General features: G+C 39.6%; 1 protein-coding gene across 1 annotated transcript in view; it reads right to left on the bottom strand.

Moving 5' to 3' along the window:
- Nucleotides 1-6695: 6695 nt before the first annotated feature.
- Nucleotides 6696-19446, bottom strand: part of LRRC2 (leucine rich repeat containing 2) — a gene marked incomplete at its 5' end in the record, with an annotated part of 43341 nt that continues 30590 nt past the window's right edge. The window contains 4 exons of the mRNA XM_021382677.1: nucleotides 6696-6745; nucleotides 10104-10240; nucleotides 10666-10821; nucleotides 13163-13308. Of these exons, the coding sequence (XP_021238352.1) occupies nucleotides 6696-6745; nucleotides 10104-10240; nucleotides 10666-10821; nucleotides 13163-13308 (489 nt within the window). The remainder of the gene's footprint in view (nucleotides 6746-10103; nucleotides 10241-10665; nucleotides 10822-13162; nucleotides 13309-19446) is intronic.

Here is a 19446-nt window from a genome sequence, read left to right as displayed (position 1 = left end):
TCGCCCAACTTGCGCCACTCCTCAACATTAAACAATGTCCCGGCGTGCAAGAATGCACCCACTGAATGACCGTAATCTAAAAGATTAGGAATTAACTTTAAAGTCCCCGCGTCTACCCCCCGCTTTTCTAAAAAGCGCAATAAAAGTTTTTGGGCTACCTCCCGCTCCATCCTCGCGTCGTAATCCAGCGACCGCCGAAGAGAGGGGATCCGCGTCGGCGCCGACGACTTCAACCGCCCCCGGAACCGCAAACCACACCGCCGCCTAAAACGCTACGCCCTCCGCCGCCTAAAACGCTACGGAGGTTACAGCGGTCCGTCACCACGCGCGCCTCTCCCGGTAGGGCCCCTGACCACGATAAACGCTACTCATTGGTCCCTGTTCGGGCGCCAAATGAGGGGAAACCCCCAAGTTTCCCACAGGCAACCCTACGGCGCGGGAAGCTCCACACTCAATGTGAGTTCACGGCTTCTGTTTATTGTGACAACACACCATCTTATATAGCATATATGCTCCCAGGGATACAGGGTCCAGGGATACAAGCTCTATGCGACGCACACGCTAACAAATCGTTACCCGAGTAATCTCCATATATGGGATATGTTGTTAACCACAATACTATGGATACAGAATACTATGGATATGCTGAAATATACTAGAACACACTGGAAACACCACATTCCATGTATCTAGGGATTACATCATTAGATCATAAATCATTAGTAAATCAGTAACTACGTGCTGCCGAGCACTGCCAAGCAAGCTGTTTCCCAACAACTTTCTGAACAGAGTCTGTCAATATTCCTCATATTTCAGAATGTGTTTTAGTCACAGCCAGAATTTTTTTTACTCTATTTTGTTTGGTTTCTTTAACCAAGAGCAACAAGATGTAACAGAAACTGTAACATCCAACAGTACTACCAAACGAATTGCCCACTTAGACGCCTGACCACTATCTTTGCTGAGACTCCTATAGTACTAAACAGGATGAAGGGAGTACTGCAAAATACAGGATGTTTGGATATTTAATATGCAGTTCCACCAGTCTTGTGGGTAAGTTTAGGAGGTGTGAAATAAAGGTGTGCCCAGTGAGATGGATTGAGAACTGGCTAACTGGCAGAGCTCATAGGGTTGTGATCAGCAGTGGAGAGTTTGGTTGGAGACTTGTAACTAGCAGTATTCTCCATGGTTTGGTACTGGGTCCAGTCTTGTTCAACATCTTCACCAATGACATAGGTGAAGGAATAGAGTTCACCCTCAGTGAGTTTGCTAATGATACAAAGGCGAGAGGAGTGGCTGACACAGCAGAAGGTTGTGTTGCTATTCAGCGAGACCTGGACAGACTGGAGAGCTGGGCAGAGAAGAACCTGATGTGATTCAACAAGGGAAAGAGTAGAGCTCTGTAACTGGGGAGGAATAACTCCACACATCAGTACAGGTTAATGGCTGACTTCCTGGAAAGGAATTCTGTGGAGAAGGGTTTCCTGGTGGACAATAGGTTGACCATGAGCCAGAGGATGCCGTTGCGGCCAAGAATGTCTCTGCTGTCTTGGGGTGCATTAAAAAGAGTGGGGCCAGCAAGTTGAGGGAGATGATTTTCCCTTTCTTCACTGCCCTGGTGAGGTTGCATATGGAGTACTGTGTCCAGTTCTGGGCTCCCCAGTTCAACAAAGTCAGGGAACTTCTAGAAAGAATCCAGTGGAGAGCCACAAAGATGATTAGGGGGATAGAGCATCTCCCTTGTGAGGAAAGGGTGAGAGACCTGGGGCTGTTCAGCCTGAAGAAGAGAAGACTGAATGAGAGATCTTAACAGTGTATATAAATATCTACTTGTATAAATATGCACCAATGGAGGTGACCCATCATTGTCACCACTACTGAAATCATAGAATCATAGAATCATAGAAGTACTCAGGTTGGAAAGGACCTTCAAGATCATCAAGTCCAACCACAACCTGACCATACTGCTCTAACAACCCACCGTTAAATCATGTCCCCAAGCACCACATCCAAGCAGTTTTTAAACACATTCAGGGATGGTGACTCAACCACCTCCCTGGGGAGCCCGTTCCAGTGCTTAACAACCCTGTCTGGAAAGAAGTTTTTCCTGATATCCAACCTAAACCTCCCCTGGCACAACTTGAGGTGATTTCCCCTTGTCCTGTCACCACCTCACTGTGCTCACATCCACACTTCGGTTTCCATAAATGTTCAGCAAGTGGCAATGAATGTCAGTGGGTGCAATTTTTCCCACATGGAGGAAGTCAGTGATACACCTTTGCTTCATAAGCACTTTCATGTCAGATATCATTGTGTCAGACTGCCCCCATACTGCTGTCTGTCACATGGCAACAAAGTGAAATGGGATATTGGTGGAAACGTGCAGCCTCTACTGCCGCAGAACCATCAACCACCTCTGACATTGTAGACTAACATAATAAATCAAGAGGCATTATTTTTGGAGTAGTCTTTTAATTTTACTAAGAGTTTTAGGCTCTGGGTGGAAGGGGAAAGACTTCAGGATTCTGTTTTGCCTGTCTTTACCTATGTTTATTTGTCATTTAGTTCTTTACTTATCTAACTATCAAAAATTGTTTTGTATAAAAAAAAATCTTAAAAAAAAAAAAAAAGCTTGCAATTTTGCAGTTTTTAAGGGCTTGTTAGCTTTCTGGTATTGGAAATAAATTGCTGAACTGGGATGACCCTGAATTGTTGCAGTAATTACCATTTGGAACAGAGTACATGTATAACAGATGCTGGTGTATCATGAGGATACTCAGAGGGGTTCAAAGATAAGCTGGGAAAGTTGGAATTGTCCAGCCTGGAGAAGAGAAGGCTTTATAGAAGCTTTCCAGTACCTAGCAGGGCCTATGGAAAAGATGGGGAGGGACAGCTTAGCAGGGAATGTTGTGACAGGACAAGGAGTTATGGTTTTAAACTATAAAATGGTAGTTTTAAACTAGATATTAGAAAGAAACTCATCTCTATGAAGGTAGTGAGAAAATTGGATCTGGTTTCCCAGATGAGTTGTGGATGTCCCATTCCTGGAAGTGTTCAAGGACACGCTGGACAAGGCTTTGAACAACCTGAGCTAGTGGAGGTAATCATGCCCATGCAGGAGGCTCAGAACTACATGATTTTTAAAGTTCCTTCCCAACCCAAACTATTCTATGATTCTATGATTATTTGATATGTAAGTACAGATAAAAAGACTGACTCAGGCTCAAATAATTTGGATCCTTCTGGACAAACAGTCCAAATGTGAGATGATCAGGTTCATGCTATGATGAATGGACAAGAGTGCAGGAGGTTGTAGTGAATGGGACTACATGTGTCTCGCAGCCTGTTACTAGTGGTGTCCCCAGGGCTTAATTCTAGGGCCTGTACTGTTCAACATTGTTATCAGTGATCTGGATGCAGGGGTTGAGTGCATCCTTAGCCACTTTGTTGATTATTGTAAAATGGGAGGAGCTGCTGTTGCTCTGAAGGGATGACAGGCCATGCAGAGGGATCTGGATAGACTGAAGTACTGGGCAATCCGCAACAATAAAAATTCAACAAAAGAAATTGCTGGGTGCTGCAGCTGGGATGGAATAATGTCAGGCATAAGTATAGACTGGGAAACAAGTGGCTGGAGAGCAGTTCAGCAGAAGGGAATCTGGGGGTGCTGGTCAGCAGTAGGCTTAATGGGATTAAGCAGCATGCCCTGACAGCCAAGAAAGCAAATTGCACTTTAGGATTATTTAAACAGAGCACAGACAGATATAGATCAAGATAGATCAAAAAAGTTGATTCTCCTGCTATATTTAATGTCGGTGTTTTGGGCTTACACAGTAAAGTTTTGGTAGTGGATGTGGGCTGTGTGAGTGTCCTCTATGAGCAGAGACCAGCAGCTGCCTCATGTCAAATCCGAACCAGCTCCAGCTATTTCAGAAACGACCCACCACTGACAAGAGCTGAGCCATGAGCAACGCTGTATGCAGCTCAGGGAGAGCAGATTTAAGAAAGGAAAAATTCTGTTGCACAACAGTAGATGGGAGAGGAACTTAAGAAATGTCAGAGAAACAATCCAACAGCCACCACTGTCGGCTCAGAGGGAGGGCAGGAGGAACTCCAGAAGTGGAGCAGAAGCTCCCTTCAATCCAGGCCCTCAAGAGGAGCAGGCTCTGCAGCCCATGGGCACCACACAGAGCAGATCTCCACATGCTAGCATGGAGGAGCCCAGTGTACAGCAGTGGATGGGGTCTGGCAGAGGAACAGCCCATGGAGACCCCCCTCAGAAGCAGCGCCATGCCTGAGCTGCAGCTCTCTTCCCCTTAGGCAGACCTACATGAGAAATTCTCTGACAAAAACAATCTTTTCTTTCTGAAATTAAAAATATAGGCAATAATATTCTGCAAAAATATTCTACAAGTAATATAAAATTCACAGTAGTCCAGAGTCAGATTAGGGAACACTAATCTGATCCCCTGTATACCATTGACTTCCATGACTATTTTTACAGCAAATTTTTCATTAAAATGTTAACCTGGACTTAAAGACAACTTGCAACAGAGAACTTATCGCAGACTTTTGTTAGTTGTCCCATGGTTACTCTTACTAAAAAAGGTCATTTGTTTCTAGTCTGAAACCGTGAATTCAAATTTTAGCCTTCTGCTTTACATTAATTTGCTGCAATGAAAAATCCTATTCCTAGATCATGATTTTTCATTTATAAGCATCGACAAAGAAATGGATTTGTCCACTGTTCAGTGAAGTTTGAACTGCATGTTTTCTATTCATTCCATTGTTTTTCTTCAAAATGTTCCCCAATTTATCTCTGTCCCTTTTATCTTTGAACACCAGAAGTGGTGCACACTCTTTCAAGTAAGATTAGCAGAAATGTTAGATAAGTACAATTTCTCTATTCACATGTACTTTCTGTTTATATATGCAACAATTCTGACAGTAGAATTTGCACTAGGAATAAATGTTCAGTTAATTAATTTTGAACCTCTATTTTTTTAGAGTTACAAACACTCATAACGTACATCTTTCTTCTGTAAACACAGCTGCTATGATGTCCATGCCTGTGATTTTAGTGGGTCATGTTGTACAAAAAAAGACCTCTAGAAATAGAATTTCAAGCAATGCCAAATCAGACATCTTACAGAAGTTTATTGCATTCATATCAATACCTAATCAAGCAAATTTATAATTTCACTGAGAGAAAGATTTGTAGATTAATTTCAGATAACTTGATTTCCATAAGCTAACTATTTTATCATATTTCAATTCCTTCTTATTAAACCTATTTCATATCTTTCATTATTCTGTTTCAGATGATTGTCAAGTTGATAGGCTTGTAATTGCTTGAACCATCTTTATGAGTCTTTGAAAAAAAAGTGATATGATACTGTTTTTTTACAATTTCTCAAATCTTTTCCATTGTTCCAAGACTTGCATAAAATCAGCATTAACACTTAGAGACCAACTCTGGAGGGTTTCCTTTTGGGTAGTAATATGACTGCAAGAGTTTGTGGCCAGAATAAAAAACAAACCTAATATTTAAACATTCTCTTCTTTCAGAAGAGCTAATTATAAAAGTTTTAAAAGAGAAAACTTCAAAAGCAGTATTTTTTTTTAAATGGAAATTTTGGAAAGAATGCCTTTTGTTACTCTGACTTTAAAATATGACTGACTTAAGTGGCAATCAACTGCACAAAAATTGGACAGAGTTCATGTACAATAAACAATCAAGATGTAAATATAATTTCTCCTATTTGCTTATATAAAAGATTTGGATGATTTAAATTCTCACATTTGAGACTAAATTCTCAAAGTCCCAAACTTTTTCAGATTAAAAAGTATAGATTTATTAGACAAAAAAATGTAGGTCTAGATTTCTGAAACTCTACAGTCTATACACTTACACAGTTATATATAAACATGTTATTAAATAGCAAGCAGCATAACTTTTTTTGTCCAGCAAACACATTCTTATACAGCTTAGAAACTTCCTATCAATGTCCACAAAATCCTGTATTTTGAAACTACTAGTAGAGTACCTTTATAATTAGTTTTGCAGATGATACTTTTTCACACTGTTTAGTCCTTAAAATCTTATTACATATATTGACTGTTTGTCACAGAAGTTTCAGCCACATTCGTACTTGAATATGTGAACAGGCAGAAGTCTACAACATGCTTGAAAAAAGCAGCAAAATTTCTACAGGATCTATTTGGAAAGTAAATGCAAATAACTATATATCTGATTGTGTATCAAATACTGAAACAATTAAATAAGTAATTTGGTCTAAAGAGTACAACAGATTATATCCATCTCCTATATTAATCTTTCTCTTTTATTAAATCAGATTGTTTTCTACCATGATTATATTTCATTGTTTCAACTACAATGTACAGTGTCTTCATCCTGAGGGCATCTATGCTCCCATAAACTTTCATTAGTACAATATGTAATTTAGGGGTTGTTACAGTGGACACAAAAATATATGTGTGGATTTAGATGGGTGAAACAGCATCTTATGATTGCTCTCCCACTTTCTGCTTTATCTGTAGTTTCTGGGAGCAACAGTGGTAATAAGTAAAAAAAATCCATGATGATTTTGAAGTGCTTCAAGCAGTATAATTTTTCAGTTGGATAAAAGTAGAATTATTATGGTATCCCCAAGTGAATTAGAGATTTTTGATCTTCAGAGCTGAAGACTGAATAATACTTTTGTAGTGTAGGAAGGAGCGGAATCTGTGAAAAGAGAAAAAAATACATCTCAAACTTCAGTTATGGAATCAACCACAAATAAATGGAGCCCTTAGCTAGAAACTGCTAAATCTGGTTTTGTTTCAAAAAATATTCAACAAATAACATTTGAGAAGTTTTCACAACCAGGGGATCAGGCCCAGCCAGCATGGGTTTGTGAAGGGCAGGTCCTGCTTGACCAACCCGATCTCCTTCTATGATCGAGTGACCCATCTGGTGGATGAGGGAAAGGCTGTTGATGTGGTCTACCTAGACTTCAGCAAAGCCTTTGACACTGTCTCCCACGGTATTCTCCTGGAGAAACCGGCAGCCTGTGGCTTGGACAGGTGCACTCTTTGCTGGGTAAGGAGCTGGCTGGAGGGCCGGGCCCAGAGAGTGGTGGTGAATGGAGTTAAATCCAGCTGTTGACCGGTCACGAGTGGTGTCCCCAGGGGTCGGTGCTGGGGCCTGTCCAATTCAATATCTTTACTGATGATCTGGATGAGGGCATTGAGAGCACCCTCAGTGAGTTTGCAGATGACACCAACCTGGCAGGAAGTGTCGATCTGCCTGGGGGTAGAGAGGCCCTAAAGAGGGATCTGGACAGGCTGGATCTCTGGGCTGAAGCCAATGCAATGAGGTTGAACAAGACCAAGTGCCGAGTCCTGCACTTTGGCCGCAACAACCCTGGGCAACACTACAGGCTTGGGGCAGAGTGGCTGGAAGGTTGTGTGGAGGAAATGGATGTGGTGGTATTGGTCGATGCTCGGCTGAGCATGAGCCAGCAGTGTGCATGTGTGGCCAAGAAGGCCAATGGCATCCTGGCTTTTATCAGGAACGGTGTTGCCAGTAGGAGTAGGGAAGTAATTGTCCCTCTGTACTCGGCACTGGTTAGGCCACACCTTGAGTACTGTGTTCAGTTTTGCTCAACAGATTGCTCAAAGCCTCATCTAGCCTGCTTCCAGGGAGGGGACATCCACAACATCACTGGGCAACCTGTTCCTGTGCCTCGCCACCCTCACAGTGAAGAATTTCTTTCTAATATCTAGTCTAAATCTATCCTCTCCCAGTTTAAAACCACTTCCCCCTGTCCCAGTGCTACATGCCCTTATAAAAATTCCCTCCCCAGCTTTCCTTGTAGGCCCCCTTCAGGTACTGGAAGGCTGCTATAAGGTCCTCCCAGAGCCTTCTCTTCTCTAGGCTGAAGAGCCCCAGCTGTCTCAGCCTATCCTCCTAGAGGAGGTGCTCCTGCCCTCTGATCTTCTTTGCGGGAATCCTCTGGACCCGCTCCAACAGCTTGATGGCCTTCTTGTGTTAGAGGCCCCAGAACTGGACACAATACTCCAGGTGGGGTCTCGTGAGAACAGAGTAGAGGGGCAGGATCACCTCCCTCAACTTGCTGGTCACGCTTCTCTTGATGCAGCCCAGGATACAGTTGGCCTTCCGGACCGTGAGCGCACATTGCCAGCTCGTGTTGAGTCTTTCATCAACAGATGCTCCCAAACCCTTCTCCTCAGGGCTCCTCTCAAGCCATTCTCTGCTCAACCTGTATCTGTGCTTGGGATTGCCCCAACCCAGGTTGCAGGACCTTGCACTTGACCTTGTTGAACTTCATGAGGTTGACACCTTTCAAGTGTGTCCAAGTCCCTTTGGATAGCATTCCTTCCCTCTAGCGTGTCAACTGCACCACTCAGCTTGGTGTCATCTGCAAACTTGCTGAGGGTACACTCGATCCCACTGTCCATGTCACCTACAAAGATATTAAATAACACCGGTCCCAGCACAGATCCCTGAGGAACGCCACTCATCACCTGTCTCCACTTGGACACTGAGCCGTTGACCACAACTCTCTGAGTGCAACCATCCTTATCCACTCCTTATCCAGTGGGTGGTCCACCCAACAAATCCATTTTTTTCCAATTTGGCGATGACGATGTCATGTGGGACAGTGTCAAATGCAATGCACAAGTGCAGGTAGATGACATCAGTTGCTCTTCCTTTATCCACTGATGCTGTAACTCCATCAGAAAAGGTCACCAAGTTTGTCAGGCATGACTTGCCCTCAGTGAAGCCGTGGTGGTTGCCATCAATTACCTCATCTTTATTTTCCACATATCTTAGCAGGCCCTTCAGGAGGATCTGCTCCATGATCTTGGCAGGCATAGAGGTGAGACTGACTGGCCTGTAGTTCCCTGGATCTTCTTTTTTGCCCTTCTTGAAAATGGAGGTTGTGTTCCCCCTTTTCCCATGGATGGGAACTTCACCAGACTGCCATGTCCTTTCAAGTATGGTGGACAGTGGCTTGGCAACTTCATCCGCCAGTTCCCTCAGATCCTGTGGATAGATCTCTTCAGGCTAGAGCCCTACCTGGTGAAGACTGAGGCAAAGAAGTCACTGAACACCTCAGCTTTCTCTGTATCCCTCATGACCAGGTCCCCAGTTTCCTTCCGGAGAAGGACCATATCTTCCCTGGCCTTCCTTTTATTGCTGATGTACCTGCAGAATTTCTTCTTGTTCCCCTTTACCTACCTGGCTAGATTTAATTCTATCTGGGCTTTAGTTTTTCTAACCTAATTCCTGGGTACTTGGACAACGTCTTTGTAGTCCGCCCAGGCAATCCATTCTTGCTTCCTCTCCCTATAGACTTTCTTTTTGCACTTAAGCAAGTGACAAAATAAGAAGAATGAAAAGATATCATAGCGTATGTTTCACTGAAAATTAATTGTATACATACAGTCTCAACGAGACTTAACAGCCTCTGCATGTATTTTGGCTCACATAAAATATTCCCTTTATTTCTTAAAATACTTCACTAAACAACACTCACGAGGCTGACAGTTATTTCGTAATAGCAAAAGAAACAAGTGTACTTTCAGGTTCTGTGTAATTAAGAAGTAAACATGGTTTTATTTCATTAATTTTACACTGATTAAGTAAATAATACTTTTATACAAATGCACAAAGAACAGTCTAAAAGGAAACAACATTCATATGTAGTTTATATGTGTTGTGCTTCTTCTTTGGGAGAAGAAGCACTTTGCAGAAACTGAAAATCATTGATGCTAATCCCAAGACATGTAACTAAATCTGGAGAATAAGAAAAATCTCTGCATATCTTAGGACTGAAATAAGGTTGATGTGAATGTACAAACACACCATTAAATTTCTATACGTTTGTTAAATCCCAAGTGACCTGAATTTTTAAAAAAACACATTTGAAATTTTCACTTTTAGTCTTATTTTATCCCACAATTGGCATTTGCTCTCTAAGTGTATATTGCATGTACTCTTAAAAAATGTTCCGATTGTATGTTTGCATTTATATTCCAAGACAGGAGTATGTTTATTGAAAGTTAACACATACCTCTTTCCTTTAAGTCTTCAATGTAGGCTTTCATAAACTCTTTCTCAAATTGCTCTCGTTCACGTTCACTTTCTATAATTTCTTCAGTGTCTTCACATACAATAGTTTCAATTGGGCTGTCCTTAAGACTTATAAATCTAAAGAGAGAAGTTAAAGCAAGACTATATGCAACAAGTTTCTGAGCATCACTGGGCAATATGAATGTAATTTTAGAAGCTGATGCTAAAGACAAAAGGCGAAACACAGGAATATTTACTCAATTTATTTTTTAAAAAAAGACAATAAATACTTTCTAAAGAGAAATTGTTCCAACGAATCATATTGCTTGTTAATCTCATTAATTGCTCTGTCAGTCTCCAACTAAACCTCACCTGCAGAAATGCAGATTCACTGTACATTCAGACAAAATGACCTTTAGTTTTATCTTGAATGTAGCAACAAAATTTCTGTTTCATAGAAAAATGTACATAAACTACTAAATTTACATGACACTATTTAACCTTCTAGCTAGCTGTGTTTCAATTCCAAAAGCATACTTCCTGTCTCTCTCACTTTTACTTACTTTAAACCTGTGGTAGACTCACAGACTGCTGTGGGTATCTCAACCAGATCATCACCACTGACGACTAGCAAACTGAGTTTTGACATGTTGACCAAAGCTCGTGGAAGATAAGTTAACTTGTTTTTCTGTAGGAGAAGTGTCTGCAGTTGATCTAATCTGAAACATTGTAAAAGATAAAGATAACAATAAATATTTATTTCAGAGAGGATCATCTGTCTAAAATGGTAGTACAAACTTAACCTTGTGTTGTAAAAAATAACAATAACTCATATAATCTATAGCTTCCCAAATATTACTTGTACCACACTTTTCCCAAACACTGTCTTCAAATTCAGTGTAAATTTCCATCAAGGGTTCAACAGTATAGATATTAATAGCATGCCTCTGATGAGTACTCAAGACAAAAGGTTACAAAAATTACTGTACTTCCATACAGAAGTGTTGACAGAATGTGATATAACTTCTCATCTTGACTATCCAGGAACAAAGGAAAATATGTGTCACCAGCTCACACTATTGCCTATATATTAGTTTCTATGAATTAGATATATCTGTGCTAGGCAGTATATTCCCAGCTACTGTTTTTCACTCATAATTAGTACTGTGGGGAGCAAAAGAAAGACCAGCTCCTGATCATGCTGTTCTCACAGGTTGCCCCGCTGAAATTAATTTAATGACAATGTTTTGTGGAAGATGGTGTTAGAGTTCTTTTACTTAATTTCCTCTGGCTTTTCCAAATGCAACAGTAATTTATAGCTCAGCATTTATTCCTCAGAGTAGATAGAAGATTAAAAGGACAGCAAACTGATGAAATAAGTTTGTTTCATGTGACCAGATGGGTTCATTCTCAAAATACTCTTGTAGGCTAATGCTGATCAGGCCAGTGTGGTTTGTTAGAATTCAGGGAAAGGTATTAAGTAAATGTTCAGTATACTGCCAACTCATCTTTTTTAATCACAGATGACATGGAAATTTTTGACAGTCTTTGACACTGCAGGCATTGAAATCAAGACACTGAATGAGAATATCTGTTTACACTAACGGAGTGAAGAACCCTGAAATTCTTTAGTCTTCAGAACTTGTCTTGGTCACTTGACCTTAAGAGCTCTAAAATTTCATAAACCAAAGTCAGATAATAAAAAACTACTTTGTGATGTCTAGGCATGATGCTTTAGTATTGAGGTTTGCAACTCAATTCCAAATGGTAAAGAAAAAAAAATTTTTAGAGATGAATACAAATAGGTTATAAGTTTTAAAGAAAAAAATGATTGATAAATCAAATAAGCATCCCTCAACAAAATAAAAAAAAAGTTTCTTACAAGCTCTTTTAAATTAATCAGCTCTCTGCTCATATTCCCAGGAGCAGTGAGTGAGCATTTTTACATTATTGTAGCTATAGTATTTGACTGTATTTGAATTACTAACACAAATTAACACATCAGCCTTTCTGTCAGAAAAATCTGTGATTATGCAGTGTACCAGAGAAGTCTTTTTGCCCAGCCACATAATTTCTGTGAATGAGAAAGATGCATGATTTTTCTATGAAGTATCTTCTTCCTCAGGATTTTCTGTTGCCTAATCAATAAATAATTATTTTTCTTTAATTTTCTTTTTTATCATTTTTTTTAAAACTTTTATTAGTATGGGTTTTGGTTTACTTTTGGCCATGTAAAGTTTTCCGAACCAGGTTACAAATTTATTGTACATATACTTATTACACAAAATTTATCTGGATGCTATACAACATATGTTGTACAACATTTATGTTATACTAATGTTATACAACATTTATTTATTGTACAAAAATTTATTATACAAATTTATTTTTTTATTTCAGAGTAAATAAATGGGCCTGGGGATAAAAAAAAAATACCTTATCTGCCTAGCAATTCCCATTAAAGGGATCAAAATTGCATTTTTAAAAAGCTATTTCAGGGAGGCAAGGGGAGAGCAAACATTATATACTGAATAGGAAAGTCTGAATAGGAAAGGAACATTTTCAAAGTCTTTTTTAATCTTAGCATTTTTCTGCTTTGATTCCAGAAGTTCAGAAGCTTTCAGTAAGTTTAATACAGTTTAGTTCTTCTTTCCCTTCATCCAGTTTATCCTTCTAGGTCACTCCAGAGAAATACTGTTGACAACTCCCTATGTTAAGTCCCATTTACTGGAACTGAGACGCACATATGACCCATGAGCTTCACAAAAAACATTGTGTGGATATGATTGTAAATTATCATAACTATGGCTGTAAATGCAATTTGTTAACTTAACAGTAGAGGAACTGACTGTGCAATCTAACATCAGTAAGCTAGGAAATGGAGTTTCTGTTCTCTGACCCACTCCACAAATAATGATAGCAAAGCAAAAGTATAAAACTATCTAATGCAATGTGAACTTTTTCATGGGATTTTTATTAATGGTGTTCTCTGGAAGTTTGTTACTTTCTAGATTTTCTTTGTAGTTCACAAGCCTATCTATGAATTAAAACATAAGCTACCTGTCTATGTCTTCTGGGAGATCTCTCAGGTTGTTGCTGCTAATGTCCAACCACTGCAAATTAGACATCCGGAGTACACAAATTGGAATAGAATGGAACTTGTTTGCTGACACGTCCACAACTGTGACTTGCTTCAGGTTACTTAGCTAGAAAGAAGTTTTCTTAATTTTAGTTACATTTTGCAAATACATGAAAACATTTCAATCTTCAAACAGCCTCTGTTCTCTCAACACACTTAGAAAAAAATCAGAATTGCACAATTTTTACTCAACCTTTTAACAGTATTTCATTTTAGTCACCCATTCATTACAAAAATTATTTCAGAAATATCTACCTCAAAATCTGTTAATCACACTTTAACATCATCATTTTATTGAATGAAATTTCCATTTCAAAAGAAACATATAATTTCAGACATCAACAAGAATTTCAAAATGCCTTGGATCCTACCTATGCAACATATGAACTAAGTACCAAAGTGAAAAATTGCAGTGTTGACCGTTAATGGATGCAAGGTTACCCTTCTCAAAACCAGAGATTTTACAATTCCCATAAAAAAATAGATTTCCCTCTTTTATGCACACAGAACGTATTGCAAGGGACTTTTACAACATGAAATTTCCAGTTAAAGCTAAGTGAAAAATTTGTCCAATATTTTCCAAAGATCTTTAAAAATACATCTTCCATATTCCGAACTAGATATATAAAAAGGTGTACTAGAGCTTTTTAACTGAATATTGCTGGAAAGAATTACATATTTATTTAAGTTACAAATTATTAGCGTAGTGAAGGTTAACTACAAATGTACAATATAATTTTTAAAGAAATAAAAGATTTAAATAAAGGTTTATGCGTATTGAATCAGCTGCTCACACTACCAGTGTTCATAAAACCATGTAGCTAGCTAACGTGAATCATATGTCAGTATTATAATCCAACCCTACAGATGTCAATGCAGAAGAGAGTGTAGCAGAAAGTATTATTAGTCTCTGTCCAAAGAGTCATTTTTAGAATGCAGATAATAATTAGGAGCTATAATATTCGTATGTATTGACTCTCAAAGTGAAAGAAATACAAGCAATAGTATAATAAAAAAAAAAATAGATTGCAAGAAAATGCATCCAGAATCGTTAAGAAGGATTTTTTTTAATCAAGTCCTAGTTTGTTGCATTTTATTACCAAACTTCTATTTACTGCCATACTATTGAAATTACATCTGTTACATTTAATCTGACCAGTGTCATTGAAAATGCTCACATTGGTATTCTGACAGAGCCTGTTTTTTTGCTTGCTTGACTGACCTTACAATTTGGGGAAATCTTTTCAAGGAAAATTATTGAAATCACTACACAGATATTTTATCTTTTAGAAACATAACAGAGTTTAAGAGTCTCTTTGAACCATCCACCACTGCATTAAAACAGCCTTGGTGAGGCACTACTCCAGAAGTGTCTCACTTCTGATTGAGAATAGGCAAGTACACATTTTATACTGACACTTTTCACTTTCCAACCTTTTTTCACTTTGAGGATAGACTACTAGAAATGGACATACACTCTCTCACTCCTCCTCTGCAAATTTTCCAGATATTGACTTTTTGTTTCCCCCAAAATAAGAGAACCTCCTTTTTGGAGAAGTAGAGCAGAATGACTTTTCCAGATATTACCAATAAGAGAATAGAAGAAACAACTGTCACTTTTTTTATACGGCATTTACTTGGTGATTTCAAATAATTTTCACAAATCCAAATCTGAAGCAAATATTTCAAACTTTTCTGCTCTTAGAACAAACCAATCCTAAACAAGAAAAGTCAATCTCTAACTGCCAAGTGACAGAATATTGTAGAAAAAAACAACATAGCTCTTCCAAGTTCCAAATCACTTTGCTTCCTTATGCAGTCACTCATCATGCTGAAATATCTCTGTAATATTAATTATATGTGGTAAAACGATATTTCTTCAACAGCAGCAACTGGTTTTGTATACTTTCCTAAAAGTACCTTACTGCATTAAACATTAAAAGAAGCACATATTTAGCAGTGTTATTATTTTTCATGAATATTTCTGCCATTTTTCACACAGTATTGAAAAGAGATTATTTTAATACTTCATTAGATCAAAAGTTACATTTTTCAGGATCTTGTGCTCCCACAAAAATATACCAGCAAAATATAAGGCTGTCTTTATATGAAGTTTGGTTTAGTATTCCACAGAATATATGGAGCAATGATTATACTATGCAAGCTGCAATCTGCCAGAACTTGCTCTTCTAGAATAATATTTAACAAAATCTGTCCATTTTCCATGGTATGTTGAAACCTAATAGGGTTTTTATTCAATTTGCCTCTCAAATGTTCCGAAAAAACACCCATGATATATGAAGCACTGAAAATTATGGCATCTGTATTACATTTTCTAAATAAAACCCTGTGGTTTTTTTAGTTCATTTTTGAGAACTGATGGATTTTTGTACTTCTTATAACATTTCATTTTCAAACAACTGTGGCTCCCTTATCATTTTTATGTTTGAATTTATTTTTGTTTGATGTTGACTTGTGTTATTTTCCTCTATTATCTCATTTTGAATCAATCAGTATGTAGTCTTTATGGAAGTTCAATTTTAAAAAATAGCTGTATTTGATAGTCTAGCTATCTAGACCTACTTACTGTGGTTCTTATATTTAATTGTTCTTGTCATCTTTATTTCACAAACTTCCCCATTTTGTTTATCTTAATAACTCTGTTCACTGAAATAATCCAGATAACATTGTAGAACTCCACTGCTTCTCCTTCTCTCTGACAGCTAAAGTTTTAGCCAAAATAAAAGGACACCATATCCTGGGCTGAAGAAATTATTTGATTAATTTGTGTGTTTCTGTTTGTGTCTTTTTTTTTGTGTCCGTTCTCCTTTTTCTATGAAAGGAATTTACTGATAAGGTTGTATGCAAGTTTATCATGAGTTGCCTACTGCTTAGCATCAACAAATAAAATGGTGCAAAGTCATGTCAAGCCTCATCTTAAAAATATTGTTAATTTCAATTACACATAAATGTTCTGTGACAGAAAGAGTATCCAAACAAAGACAATATATGACAAGACATAAAAAAGATTAACCAACAAATTTCAGTCAATTCACTATTCTGCTTTTGCTCCAACATTTCAGATACAATGAAGTCAAAGGAAATTTGAATATTTTTGGTAGGATCAGATTACTACGTTTGTTGTCTCCCAAAAAGCATAGGCGGGCACTCAGTATTTTGGTAGTGTGATGAAAGCACTGTACAATATGTAACCCAAGGTATGAATGGTACATTTACCCAATTTGTTCTCACACAAACCCAGCTTTTCTTTCACAAAGATGTAGATGTAACCTCGTCCATAATTTCACTGACATTCCTGAAGAAAAGCATTGACTAAGAAACTCTGTACAAGGCTATATTTAGAGACAGAAAATACTTTTCACAAAGGTATGTTGTATATTTATAGCATAATCTAACACAAGGTTTCCAAACCAGACTCTTACAGGAGTCAAAAGTATTTAACCAGTCACCCCTTATAAACAGGGTGTCCATTTGCATATTTTTGACGGAGCTTTTTGAAGCATGGTAATAAATGACTCCACATAGCATTTCATTTTGTGGTAACTTGATAAACTAAGTCAAGAATATGTATGTGGAAGCAAGTCTTCACCTAGGAGTTATTATTCTGATCTTGCAATGCCAAAATTATCAATCTATTGCAGAATTAATACACAAATAGATGCTGTTATTCTGATAACAAACTGTTTCCTAGGAAGTTTAACATTATCTTTGCGTTATTACTCTCATTAGAAACCCTAAAATTTAAATTCTAATAGAATAATAACAACTGTGATGATCTAAGCATAAATAGTTTATAGAAGACACTTTGTATTTTATTATAGAAATTTTTAGACTGAGAGGAATAAGGAAGTTGCCTGAATAAATAATATTCACAATAATATCAGGTATCAATAATTCACCAATAACTGTGACATGGGATAAAGCATTGGAGGGAAAAGGGGCTCAAGAAAGCTGGTCATTATTCAAGGACAGTCTACTCCAAGCCCAAAAGCAGTGCATCTCCAGAAACAGGAAGGCAGGCAAGAATGCTAGGATGCCGCCATGGATCAACAAGGAACTCCTGGACTTACTTAAGTGCAAAAAGAAAGTCTATAGGGAGAGGAAGCAAGAATGGATTGCCTGGGCGGACTACAAAGACGTTGTCCAAGTACCCAGGAATTAGGTTAGAAAAACTAAAGCCCAGATAGAATTAAATCTAGCCAGGTAGGTAAAGGGGAACAAGAAGAAATTCTGCAGGTACATCAGCAATAAAAGGAAGGCCAGGGAAGATATGGTCCTTCTCCGGAAGGAAACTGGGGACCTGGTCATGAGGGATACAGAGAAAGCTGAGGTGTTCAGTGACTTCTTTGCCTCAGTCTTCACCAGGTAGGGCTCTAGCCTGAAGAGATCTATCCACAGGATCTGAGGGAACTGGCGGATGAAGTTGCCAAGCCACTGTCCACCATACTTGAAAGGACATGGCAGTCTGGTGAAGTTCCCATCCATGGGAAAAGGGGGAACACAACCTCCATTTTCAAGAAGGGCAAAAAAGAAGATCCAGGGAACTACAGGCCAGTCAGTCTCACCTCTATGCCTGCCAAGATCATGGAGCAGATCCTCCTGAAGGGCCTGCTAAGATATGTGGAAAATAAAGATGAGGTAATTGATGGCAACCACCACGGCTTCACTGAGGGCAAGTCATGCCTGACAAACTTGGTGACCTTTTCTGATGGAGTTACAGCATCAGTGGATAAAGGAAGAGCAACTGATGTCATCTACCTGCACTTGTGCATTGCATTTGACACTGTCCCACATGACATCGTCATCGCCAAATTGGAAAAAAATGGATTTGTTGGGTGGACCACCCACTGGATAAGGAGTGGATAAGGATGGTTGCACTCAGAGAGTTGTGGTCAACGGCTCAGTGTCCAAGTGGAGACAGGTGATGAGTGGCGTTCCTCAGGGATCTGTGCTGGGACCGGTGTTATTTAATATCTTTGTAGGTGACATGGACAGTGGGATCGAGTGTACCCTCAGCAAGTTTGCAGATGACACCAAGCTGAGTGGTGCAGTTGACACGCTAGAGGGAAGGAATGCTATCCAAAGGGACTTGGACACACTTGAAAGGTGTCAACCTCATGAAGTTCAACAAGGTCAAGTGCAAGGTCCTGCAACCTGGGTTGGGGCAATCCCAAGCACAGATACAGGTTGAGCAGAGAATGGCTTGAGAGGAGCCCTGAGGAGAAGGGTTTGGGAGCATCTGTTGATGAAAGACTCAACACGAGCTGGCAATGTGCGCTCACGGTCCGGAAGGCCAACTGTATCCTGGGCTGCATCAAGAGAAGCGTGACCAGCAAGTTGAGGGAGGTGATCCTGCCCCTCTACTCTGTTCTCACGAGACCCCACCTGGAGTATTGTGTCCAGTTCTGGGGCCTCTAACACAAGAAGGCCATCAAGCTGTTGGAGCGGGTCCAGAGGATTCCCGCAAAGAAGATCAGAGGGCAGGAGCACCTCCTCTAGGAGGATAGGCTGAGACAGCTGGGGCTCTTCAGCCTAGAGAAGAGAAGGCTCTGGGAGGACCTTATAGCAGCCTTCCAGTACCTGAAGGGGGCCTACAAGGAAAGCTGGGGAGGGAATTTTTATAAGGGCATGTAGCACTGGGACAGGGGGAAGTGGTTTTAAACTGGGAGAGGATAGATTTAGACTAGATATTAGAAAGAAATTCTTCACTGTGAGGGTGGCGAGGCACAGGAACAGGTTGCCCAGTGATGTTGTGGATGTCCCCTCCCTGGAAGCAGGCTAGATGAGGCTTTGAGCAATCTGTTGAGCAAAACTGAACACAGTACTCAAGGTGTGGCCTAACCAGTGCCGAGTACAGAGGGACAATTACTTCCCTACTCCTACTGGCAACACCGTTCCTGATAAAAGCCAGGATGCCATTGGCCTTCTTGGCCACACATGCACACTGCTGGCTCATGCTCAGCCGAGCATCGACCAATACCACCACATCCATTTCCTCCACACAACCTTCCAGCCACTCTGCCCCAAGCCTGTAGTGTTGCCCAGGGTTGTTGCGGCCAAAGTGCAGGACTCGGCACTTGGTCTTGTTCAACCTCATTGCATTGGCTTCAGCCCAGAGATCCAGCCTGTCCAGATCCCTCTTTAGGGCCTCTCTACCCCCAGGCAGATCGACACTTCCTGCCAG

The sequence above is a fragment of the Numida meleagris genome, unplaced genomic scaffold (assembly GCF_002078875.1).
Source record: "Numida meleagris isolate 19003 breed g44 Domestic line unplaced genomic scaffold, NumMel1.0 unplaced_Scaffold266, whole genome shotgun sequence".
In the NCBI taxonomy this organism is placed as follows: domain Eukaryota; kingdom Metazoa; phylum Chordata; class Aves; order Galliformes; family Numididae; genus Numida; species Numida meleagris.
This window is presented reverse-complemented; position numbering and strand designations above follow the sequence as displayed.